At 33.6% G+C, this 12,767-nt stretch overlaps 1 protein-coding gene across 4 annotated transcripts in view; it reads left to right on the top strand.

Annotated features, from left to right (window-relative positions):
- The window catches only part of Myo81F (unconventional myosin 81F), a 326,469-nt gene that overhangs the window by 245,863 nt on the left and 67,839 nt on the right, over positions 1-12,767 (top strand). For all 4 annotated transcript variants that reach the window (XM_090376766.1, XM_090376764.1, XM_090376763.1 and 1 more), the window contains 3 exons: positions 2,358-2,478; positions 5,314-5,591; positions 7,045-7,178. In XM_090376766.1, coding sequence (XP_090232892.1) covers positions 2,358-2,478; positions 5,314-5,591; positions 7,045-7,178 — 533 coding nt within the window. The remainder of the gene's footprint in view (positions 1-2,357; positions 2,479-5,313; positions 5,592-7,044; positions 7,179-12,767) is intronic.

Here is a 12,767-nt window from a genome sequence, read left to right as displayed (position 1 = left end):
GTTTTTTTATGGCGGAAAATGTTCACGGCGCTTTAAAATTCACATTTTTTTAGGTTTCATTTTATATTAAATCAGCGACCACGAATATGCGAAACCGCGAATACAGATACCGCGAATAGCGGGGGTTTACTGTATTTCTCATTTATAACTGAATGTTTCTGTGCTCGCTTACACTTATTAAATAAATGGTTAAAATGGATAAATTGCTGAAAAAAAAGGACTCTGAAATATGCTTAAAATTTAATAAACTGTTATATATTAGTTTCTTAGTTGAATATGACTGTTATATCCATGAATAATGAATATATTTAATAATTTGAAAAGGAATTTAATTTATTACAATTAACTGATTTTATGCAACACTACCTCATGTGGATTTGACTGTCACTGTTGTATTTTACAAGTTGTTTCAGAAAAACAGTGTGAACAGGCTAGTAAGAGAGTTTGAAATTGTGATTTATTCTACATTGCATATCTACACTGTTAGACCATATTTTATTAATTACACTGATTTATTATCCAAAAACTGAAAAGCCCTCAAACTGACACCTCTGAGTCACAAAGTTGCTGATGACTATAGAGTGTGAACAAGGACATATATGTATCCATTAGGTAACTTTGGAACTTGGAAGTGGATGTGAATCTTCAGATAAACTCATCTCTGCTGCACATTTTTGATGATCACCATGTTATCGATATTTGAAAATGCTATACAAATTTTTGCATAGAATAATATTCTTGTTCTTGTTTATAATCTGGCATGACCACCAGCTGAAAGCAGTTTACAAAAAATCACAAATACAATTGTTAATCATAATTAGCAGTCATGGGCTTGAACCACAGTCTACTTTAAAGAGCGTGTGCTACTGCACTCTTTCTAATGACCATTTGGCTACATTAGGCTTAAGTGTTATGAATTACTTAAATGTGATTGACACTAAACCATGTGATTTGTTGTTAAGTGAATTTGATTATTTAAAAAGTATTACATAAAGTAAGTTAAATTCTCACAGTCTACTCAAAGAGCATGTGTTACTGCACTCTGACTCCTGACCACTCAGCTACATCAAACCTAATTATTATGAATTATTTAAATGTGAATGATACTAAACCACTTGATTTGTTGATGTGAAAACATCTTTGGCAGCACCTACTAATTTTTCGGACTGAAGTAAAACCCAGTTGGCACACTGAAATTTAGTAGGTGCCACCAAAGATGTTTTCACATCAAGAATCAACGTTAGTGAGTGCATTAGTTTCATTTAGGAAGTGACGTAATTTGCATAATTTCCATGTCGCATGGAAATTATGCAAATTACGTCACTTCCTAAATGAAACTAATGCACTCACTAACGTTGATTCTTGATGTGAAAACATCTTTGGTGGCACCTACTAAATTTCAGTGTGACAGTCTGTGTTCGGCCCATTGGAGAAAATGTTAAATGGAAATGATGCTAATGCAGTCACTAAAGGTGATTCAGTAGATTAAGTAGTGGGTGCGAGCATAAAACGTTACATTATTTATTTCAGACTGAAGTAAAACTAATGAACGATGTAAGTTGAATGAACATTTGTGTCATTTAGGAAGTAGCAAGTGTGAGCATAAGCTGATGCCCACTACTTCCTAAATGATGCTAACTTAGTCACTAACATTGATTCAGTACAGTAAGTAGGGGCATGAGCATAAAATGTTACATCATTCATTACTTCAGTCCAATTTTAAAACAGTTCTGATTTTCGTCAAAGATGTCATATAAAACATCTTTCATGTGTATATGGTACAACATGCTTTTTGTTTGTTTTTAAGTGAATTTTATTGTTTAAAAAGTATTACATAAAGTAAGTTAAACTCACACACAATAAAACTATTTAACTGGTGACATTTCTGTATTCTTTATTGAATGCTATTATCACACCTAATCAGGAAAGGTTTGGTGGATGTTCCTTACTTCACAGTATGGAAGGCTAGCTATAATCTTCTATACTGTAAAGTTAGGAACAGCTGCCAAATCTTTCCTAATTAGGCCTGATGATAGATCAATAAGGAATCCAGTTGCATCACCAGTTCTTAAGTAGTTCTGTTGTGTGGAAGTTTAACTTACTTTATGTAATACTTCTTGTACGATAAAATTCACTTAATGAAGCACATGGTTTTTTTTAGTGTTATTCACATTTAATTAATTAATTCATGCCCGAATAACCACATTACATTCTTCTCCGAACACATTAAAATGGGTATTGTAATAATAATTAATAATTCAATTTTAGAGTTCTTGAATTATTAATTTTCAAAATTTTATCAATTTTTGAGATTCTGCAATTTATCTATCTTTAAAACCATTTTTTTGATGTTTTAGATGTATGGCAGTGGCAAGTCAGAGCTAGTGGCTAAAGTGTGGTATCTTTCAGTTGTCATGCAGTATCCATTATATGGTACTACTCTCTTTACTGTGACCTATAAGGGTTATCTCTCTTATGGTAAGCACAGATGTTTCTCTTTCTTTATTTCTTGTATATTTTTATGTTAAAGAATAATACAAAGTTGATACTATCTTATTTCTATAGACATATCCGATGTATGTAATTATATGTATGTAATTATGACTTTTTAATTGTGATAAATCTCTTCACTTCTAATTAAAATACAGGTACAAGTTTCTTATAACGTTGCCATTTTATTTTAGGTGCATTCAGTACCATAACCACTTGACACAAGATTTCTAAACCAGATTTTTCTCGAAGAATACTTATTGTCTAATATATCTGAACATGTGTGTATATGTGGGGGGGAAGAGAGAGAGTGAGAGCAACCAACAGTATTCTCTCTCTCTCTCTCTCTCTCTCTCTCTCTCTCTCTCTCTCTCTCTCTCTCTCTCTCACACACACACACACACACACACACACACACACTCACACTTGCTAATGTTGTACGTATCTAAATATCCAACACCCTGCATATCTCCAGATCTTTGATAGTATTGTTTTTGACCTGATTTAAAGTGCTTGCTTGACAGCAGTGTTGTAAAACTTGTTGCTTCAAAAGATCAGACAGCTGAAAGATGCTTGAAATGTTATTTCTGATAATTTCTCAAAAAATTTGACATCCACCATAACCAAAAATGAAATATCTACAGTGCAATGTTACCATAAAAAGCATGAAAAATGCTTTACAAATATATTCATTGTATGTAGTTCCTTTTCAATGAAGTGTGTTGTTTTAAGGTAATACATTGTTAATTAAAAACTGTAGAATGTAGTATATAAAAAGCTTTTACGAGTACAAAATACTTTGATTTTGATGACAGAATAATGTGATTCTATGCAAATGATCGAATCTCTTGCACCATAGATCTATATAGAACAGACTCTTCTCGATTTACTGGGACACTTCAAAATTCCAAATTAAAAAAAAAAAAAAACAACCAGAAATCATAAAATTCAAGTAATAAATAAAATAGATATAAACAGATGTTTTGCAAGTCGTAAATAGGTAACAAGTGGTATTATAAGTCGCCATTGGGAGATTATCTTGCGTACCTATTATCTTGCAACCTCTGCTGTCTTCACATCCCACGCTCGAAAAAAAAAAAAAAAAAAAAAAAAAAAAAATTGTTTAGTTTGTTTTAGTGTGTTGCATTCCGTAGCACCACAAAAAGACAAATTTTGTTTCATTATTTATGTCAGGGATGTAGTTAAACAAAAACTTGAAATTATTCAAAAGTTTGAAAATGGTGCATCTGTTAAATCTCTAATGAACCATTATAATGTTGGTGACCAAACCATACGCAACATCATAAAAAAATAGGAAAACTATTAGACTTAAAATTGACATCACAAAAAATAAAGGGGAAGCATTGTATTGGACACGCTAGTAGTGCATGGCAAGTTTTTTTGTTTTTTATCTGTCACCATAATTTTTTACATAGATTGCTGAACATTTTTCAATACAGTAAGTCCCCGACTTATGCAACTATGGATTTGCGGAATTTTTTTTTTTAGGATTGTAAAATTTAAAACAAACAAAAATAATAAATAAATAAAATAAGCAATCAGTAAACGATGATCACAGCACATACAAGTTGCACAAGCGAGATACGGAGTAACAAGCAAGAAAAAATAGGAAGGAAGAGAAGATTCTTACAATTTATTTATGGTTTTTTTTTTTTATTAATATAACTGAAGATTTCAGTGAAAGGAACACACATTTCACCATAATAAAACCATAGTAAAACCCACAAAATTCCAGCTATTGGTATTTTTGCAAATGCAATAACATCGAGTTTACTACCTGTTTATAATTAGATGCACAAACAGAAAAGCCCAATAACAGGCAGTGACCTCCAGAAATGTGCTTTAGAAAAATGTGAGCTTGTGTGGGGTGGTAATAATGAGTTTTTGCCTTAACCCTGTGAAGTTCTTTACAGAAAATTTCATTTTGACCGTTATCATGGTGCCAACTAAGAGAATAGTGGTACTAGTAAATCTACCAAGAAAAGGAAAGCGATCGATTTGGATCAGAAAATTAAGCTAATAAGGATGTATGAAAATGGTCAAACATTAACAAGCATTAGGCTGAATTCAGATTTGTCAATAATAATATGTGGGAAGGAGCAGCAATGAGTAGCACACGCTTCTTGATTAGACCGGGGTTCGAGCCCGTCACCACCAAATACGGAGGATGCGGAAAGGTCAGGGAATGACCGCTGCATATTCCCGGAGCAATATGGCCTTAGTTGCTAATGCTCCTAAAAAAAAAAATCAAATAACAACAACAACAACAATAATAATATAGTAGCAATATGTTATTAGTCATTCCCGAGTTATGTAAAACTCGATGAAGTAAGAAGTCCTAGAACGTATGTCGGGGACTTCTGTATTTTTGGATTATCCAGGATTTGTTTTTTACCATCTATCCCTGAAAATCGAGAGTACTGTACATGTAGAAGATTTTATAAATCCTTTTTTTTTTTTTGTTACTTAAGCCTTGTTTCTGGTTTATAGTATTTTTATTTGTAAATGAACTCTTACAATATATTTTTTTTTTTTTTTTTTTGTTATTGACATTTGCAATTTAATCATTTAACAGGAAATTAAACCTGATGTTGAGTCTATATTTCATACAATGAAAAACTTCATTTGGGAACTAAGCTAAGGTTAAATGTAAGTCTCTAATAGACTATTTTCAAGAAGCTAGATTACAAATTATTTCATATTATATATCAAAACATAAAAAATTATTTCATGAAATGTACTTAAGTTCAAACAAATTTGCAGAAATTTAAATATTTTTTTGATTTCTCTACTTTCATTTAGGCCATTGTCTTCTTCTTGGAGTAAATTCTGAAGGTATTCTGATGGTGAATCCTACTGATAAAGGTATTTTGAATGCCTATCGCTACTGTGATGTGGAATCTGTGATGGTTGATCCTAGTGATAGTTTAGTTACCATTAACTTGCTTAAGACACTCCCTGATACTCACAAATGCTTTATATTTGAAACTTCTCAGAAGCATGAGGTAGCCAATCTCATTGCTAGTTATTCTCCTGCCCATGCAAACTGGCTTAGACCTACTTATGAGCTTGGTTGGAGAGTGAGTATCTTTTAATTGTTACTTCAAAATAATATATTATTAGTTTGTATATTAATTCAGTCATCATATTTTTCCTTCTAGGAAATTTGTGTATTTATAGATTATGAGCAGGGCTACTTTGGCAATGAGTAGGCCCCAGACAAAGTGAAATTTTTTGGGGTCCTTTTCCCCTTCTTTACCTGTTTTTTAAATAAAAGGCCATGCAATTGGATATTAATTCTTAATACAAATAGAAATTTATTTATATTAATAAAAATGTATAGGGAAAAAAAAAGATGAATAGTAAAATTTATGTGCTAATCTCTAAATTCTATTCGCATTCTTGTGATTTGAACTTCAGGCCTTGTGACTGTGAGAGGTGTAGTGCAGTAGCATTTGTGATCTGTGTATACAAGATATTTTAAAATTTCATGAAACAAATGTAAACAAATATAGTTTGGCTGTATTTTCTATATGCAACCAAACCATATTTGTTTATTTGAAACCAGGTTTTCAGGTTTGAAATATGGTATTCATATTGCTGAGTATCAGTTGAACTCAGTATGCTTGTGTGTTAGTGTTTGGTTATTTTTTATCCCCCATATAAATATGTAAATTTCATTTACATGTATTAATAAAGGTTGTGCCTGGTCTGATAAAATATTATAAATAAATGTGGTTTTCATATGTTTGATTAATAGTTACTGTTTTTATAGTCTGATTGGTGGTGATACTGTGCTTCATACTAAATTATGGGTCTCAAAATTCGTATCTAATAAACCTGTTAAAAGTTTGAGACAATAGCATGAAAGTGCATATATGTGCTGAATTAAACTATGGCATTAAAAAAAATGTAGGTTACTTTGAATGGCTGCTTTAGATGTTTTCCTTTTAGAGGTTTAATTCAGTTTCTTTTTGTTTTGTAATTTATGATTAATGTTTAATATCTCAGAAATACAGACTTTTGAGATATATGTTTGTAGGGACTTCTTTTCCTTATTTTTAGCTTTAGAATATGCACCTACATTTGTTCTGCACAATTTTGAAATACTCTTTATAACTCCTTGTCGTTACAATAAAGATTCTCTATCTCTCAAATTAAAAACGCATAGTGTATCAGCTTAGCTGACACAAATAACAGTCCACTTAAAAGTCTCTCATTTGGTAAACATTTAATTTTTTGGCAATTCTGAGAACTTCTTATCCATTTTCTCTCTCTCTCTCTCTCTCTCTCTCTCTCTCTCTCTCTCTCTCTATATATATATATGTCCTAAATTTGTTTTGTGCGAAGCTTTGCTATCTATTTGACACGTAAGTGTTAACCCTATATTGTTTCATTGTTATTGGTATACTTCTGTTTGTTATATGTATATAATCACTTATTCTATTATACCATAATTATGATTCATTGCAGAAACCATTCAGTTATATACAAAATAGTGCTAATGTTACTTCACATTTGGTTCACATATAGGTAAAATTGACATTTGAAGATCGTCAGAAGCTTTATCATGATGTTGTTAACTGTCGCCGTACCTTAGTTGATAGTGGGATACTGCGCAAACCTCAAGAAGAAAACATTGGTCTCTTTAGAAGTACACTAAGAAAGTAAGAAGCTATTATTTTCATTTTAATGACAACATTAATTTAATTTTTCATTTTATTTTACATGCCAAATAGGCTTAAGCATGAATCACACTTCTGGATTATATCAGTGTAGTTTGATATTGCTGCTAAGCTTAAATTGTGTGATTGAACTGCAGGACTTTTACCAATTAGCAGTACTAAAGAGTAGTAAGAAAAAATAATCCTTTTAATTGCCTTTATGGGTATACTATTGCAATAAACAGCTTGAGAGGTATTGCTTACTTTTAGTGCAACACCAGGGAATTACACCACTACCTGAGAATAAGTGTTAATTTTATATCCATTTTATAGCATAATTGTTCAGTTAACATCAACTATTATCACAAGTGACAAAACTTTGCAGTTTAATTTTGCATTAAATGAATAGCAGGTAGAAATAACAGCTTACTTGTTTAAACTTTGGTTAAATGCTTAACTCTGTTCTATATACCAGATATTGGCTAAAGTTATATCTTCAATTCTTAGCCACAGTGTAATGATTTATTAATTAGTTAAAGAACATAAAAAAGAATAAGCTGTCAAAATAATCTCGTCATAATTTATGACTTAGTAAAAACATAAACTGTGACATATAAGTACTTAATGTACTCAGGGAGGAGGATGCAAGAGGTGAATTAAACTATGGCAGTGAGCTAAATAATTTTGTAATAACTGAGAGCACAGTGGAGGAGAAATTGTTAAAGATAAATATAAGAAAGGCACCTGGGGCAGATGGCATCTATCCAGTTATATTAAAGGAGGTAGCAAAGGAAGTAAACAAACCCTTACCCCATAATTATGACAGCTTCCTTGGACTCAGGGGAGATACCCATGGACCGGAGATGTGCAAATGTATCCCCAGTTCACAAAGGAGGTGCAAATGGGGATGCAAATAATTACAGACCTGTTAGTTTAACTTCTGTTCCAAGGAAATTAATGGAGGCACTGGTTAAAGAAGCACTGCAGGATCATGTAGACAAGACTTCAGTTATAGCTCAGACATAGCATGGTTTTGTCAAGGGGAAGTTTTGCCTGACCAATTTTATTGGATACTATGATGTGGTCGGGTGGGTAAAGTGCCTGCCTGGTAACCCAAAAGTCACGGGTTCAAATCCCGCCTCGGGCTTGGATCAGAGTAGTGCAAAAACCTTGGGAGGTGCATTATGGCCACAGAAGCCGATTTGCCAACAACTAACAAAAAAAAAAAAAAAAAAAAAAAAAAAACTATGATGCGGTCACAAAGGACCTGGATGCAGGGAATAACTTTGATATCATATATTTGGATCTTAAAAAGGCTTTTGATACTGTTGCACATGGAAGACTGCTGAACAAATTGGAGCAGTGTGGCATTGGAAGCAAATTGTTGCTATGGATAAAGGGATGGTTGAGTGGGAGAAGATAGAGAGTGGTAATCAATGGACACTGCTCTTCGTGGACTGATGTTATTAGTGGAGTCCCTCAGGGTTCAGTGTTGGGTCCATTGTTGTTTTCTGTATTTATTAATGGTATTGATACGAAGGTTAGCAGGGTTGTTAATGACACTAATGATAGTACACTGCTGCAACAGGATCTAGAAAAGTTGAGCAGATGAGCTGAGAGGTGGAAAACCTAAGTTTAACATTGACAAATGTAAAGTGCTGCATATGGAAAGCAGTAACCCCAGAGTAACATATTAACTGTGTGGTACCACACTGACAGGCGCCTCCGTAGCCAGGTGGGAAGGAGCAGCAGTGCGTAGTACACGCTTCTTGATTAGACAGGGGTTCAAGCCCGTCACCACCAGCAAATACGGAGGATGCGGAAAGGTCAGGGAATGACCACCGCATATCCCGGAGCAATATGGCCTTAGTTGCTAATGCTCCCAAAAAAAAAAAAAAAAAAAAAAAAACCAAACCAACCACACTGACAGTGGTAGAGAATGAGAGGGACCTGGGAGTGATTGTGCAGGCAGATATGAAGTTTTCTGACCAGTGCAGATGGTCTGTAAGAGTAGCTCATGGTGTCTTGTCAATGATATACAGGAATTTTTCTAGCAGAAAAAAAGAGGTGATTATCCCCTTGTATAAGGCAATGGTCAGGCCACACCTTGAGTACTGTATACAGGTCTGGAGGCCTCATTTTAGGAAGGATGTAGAGCTGTTGTAGTGAGTGCAGAGAAAGGCAACGAGATTAGTGAATGGAACAAAGGGTTGTTCTTATGAAGAAAGGCTTAAGTTTTGCAAATCACAGTTTCTGGAGACTAGGCACCTGCGAGGTGATTTGATTGAGGTGTATAAAGCCTTGAATGGTTTGAGCATGCTCAATGCTGATGAGATTCTTCCTCTTGCTTCTTTTATGCCCTCTCAATTGCATGACAGGGCATAAATTCAAATTGAGGAAAGACAGTTGTAGGATAGATTGTGTGGAAGTTTGCCTTTAGCCAGCATGTGGTTTATTGCTGGAACAAACTTCCATCTGCCGTTGTAGAAGTTGATAGCTTAAATAGATTCAAGGCAGAAATAGACAAACATTTGGAGCAAGTGGATGGGTGAAATTAAAGTTTTTTTTGGCTGATGCTATGTAAGCTTGCTTTATTGCATCATGTTCCTTTACGAATGCTAATGTTGTAAAAAATTTATTTGCCTAACTTGTGCATAAAGTATGTAAAGTATTCTGTTTCTTCTTCCATGAAAGCATACTGGATTCATCACCTGTTTCTTGACTTATATGAACCCCAAAGGCTCAAGGAATTCTTGAAGGCCTCTTCATTTGGAGTTATAGTTAGTCTGTTCCAAGTGGAAATTTTGTGCATATCCAACCAGTTCCTAAAAAGAATGACAGATCCCACCTTTCAATTTATGTCCCATTGCATTTACCTCAATTCTTTCCACAGTAATGGCCATGAATTACCAGTTTTTGCATTGTCTTTGAAGCCATTCATCTGATTATCAGTCAAAAATATGTATGACTGTTAATCAGATGAAAGTCATCAATTGTATGACAAAAATATCTTTATCATCATCAAAAAAAATTAAGTTTTCTCTTTAGCTCATAGGTAGGGCAACTTTTTTTTTTTTACTGACTCGATACCAGTCATCTCTCCATGGAACATTGTATTTACATCTCTGATGGTAAAAACCTGTTATAAACCCTTATAGAGGGCAGTTAGGTTAATTAATGATCTCTCATTTAGAAATTCACTCCACCTTCTACCACACAAAGATTGTTTCTGCTGAATGCCCTTTCCACAGATATTTCCGTAGTCACTTTTCTTCTGAATTAGCATCTCCAACTGCAATTCCTTCTAAACCTGTTCAATCACATGCATAAACTTATAGCAGAGAGAAAAACAACAGGCACTCAAGGAATCTTTCAAGATCGATTCACTAGTGATATTTTGGCTTATGTTACTCATCTTTGGATAAATTTCATATAAAAGTTCAGAAAAACTCTTACAGTTGTTCCTGATATTTCTTAGGCTTTCAATCATGTTTAGCCCACAGCTCTTCTAAACAAGTTTCCACCTTATGGCCTACCAGCTGTTTTGATGCATTTGGGTGCACAGTTTTCTCTATAAATGATCACAGCATGTGATGATAGGTAATGATTTATTTTCTAACTTTTAAACTGATGTTGGAATCCTCAAAGTTTCTCTTCTTGTTCCCACTCTTCTGCTTATATATTATAGGTGCTTATAAATGCCCTTCATTTGACTGAAAATCCTGTCCATTGTTTTATTGATGATAATACCATACATTCCAGCTTCCAGTTCAACAAACTTTTCTCTGCACAAAAGCTACAACTTCAATATCCACCATCACTTCCTTAAATGTTGATTTCCCAGTACTACTTCCAGGGGTGGCTCATCCATAGGCACTGCAGCACCCCCAGCTATTTAAATCTAGATATATAGTGAATGGAGTTATATGAAATTTTGTGAAGGACAATGCAACGCAATGAATATTTTTATTAACAGGATCTGCATCCTCTATTTCCAGTAATCATTTAAATAATAAATGAATAAAAACACAAATAGTTTCCAACTTTGAAATGTAATTAACCGTAGGCCTTACTGTGTGCCAGGCAGTGACACATTTTGCATTCCAGTGAATATCTGGTAGTTGGTTGCCATTGGCAACCAGAATATTGGCAACTTGCTAATATACATTTTTTATAAGTGAAACGAATCAGTCACTGTAAAGCATGCAGTGCAGATTTCATTGTTGACCATGATGGGTGTGTAGCCACAATGTCGATGTCTAACTAAATAACATCAGTGTTAAGTCAATACTCAACATTCAACAGTGTAATTATGTGATTACAGCTTAATTGCAAATTGAGCTTGAACTTGGTAAGTTGAAGTTATATTATGTGGTGATGTGTAAGTAAAACATTGTTTCTACGACACACGATTTTGTGAAATTTGATTCAATCATAGCCTCCATGCTTCCCCATGAAGTAAATCGCATGACAGTGAATAAACTTCAGCAACTTAGTTTTTCACAATTATCTCTCCAAGAAAAAAAAAATGCGATTAAAAAAGAAGGCTGCCCCACTCCAAAGATTCAAATTTCTCAGCGGGGAATAAGTAATAATAAAAAATATATTTGCAGTTTTAAAACCAAATGGTACCAAAGGAAAAGTTGGCTTTGTGGTTGTGAAGTTAAAAATACAGTTTTGTTTTCCATGTTTACTGTTTGGAGGTGACTTAACGTGGACAGAAAGTGGCTTTACAAACAAACAGAATGAAAGAAAAAACTCTAAAACACGAGTTCGAAAAAACGTATTGATAATGTGATTTCACTATTGCTTTTAGGAAGTGTAAATATTAAAGAACACTTCCTAAAAGCAATGAAAATTAGTGAAGCCTACAGACTTTCAATCTGCAAACATAACAGAAAAGTTACCAAGAATCATGAGGTATTATCTAAAATAATAGACTGCATTAAATTTTGTGGCCAGTTTGAAATTCCTTTACGTGGACATGACGAAAAAGACTATTCTAAAAATCCAGGAGTATTCAGAGGATTAATATATTTTGCCTGTACATTAGATTCCAATTTAAAGAACCATTTAGAAAGTAATGCAGCATTTAAAGGCATTTCAAAAACTATTCAGAATGATATTCTTGACAGTTTGCTGCAAATATGCCAGGATGAAATAAAAAGAGAAATTAAAGAAGCTTCATTCGTAGCTGTCATGGCTGATGACACAATAGATGTTTCAGAACATATACAAATGGTAATTTTTCTGAGATATGAACTGAATGGAGACATTTTTGAGTGTTTTTGGGGTTTTTTCACTTCAGAAAATCAAACTGCATACAGAATATCGAAGTGCATTCTAGATCAGTTAGACATAATCCTCAAAGGAAATATTCAAAAACTGGTTGCGCAGACACTTGATGGCACAAGTGTGATGAAAGGCAAGAAAGGGGGAGTTCAGGCTAAAATAAAAGACATGTACAAAAATGCACATTTTATTTACTGCTGTGCACACCAATTGAATCTAATGATGAGAAATGCAGCAAGTAGTATCCGAGATTTAAGAATATTCTTTTTGAACCACATGTCGATACCAACATTTTTCTTG

The sequence above is a fragment of the Mastigoproctus giganteus genome, chromosome 6 (assembly GCF_048544385.1).
Source record: "Mastigoproctus giganteus isolate SK-2022 chromosome 6, ASM4854438v1, whole genome shotgun sequence".
Lineage (NCBI taxonomy): Eukaryota > Metazoa > Arthropoda > Arachnida > Uropygi > Thelyphonidae > Mastigoproctus > Mastigoproctus giganteus.
The sequence above is the reverse complement of the archived record's forward strand: the minus strand, read 5'-3'. Positions and strand labels throughout refer to the sequence as shown.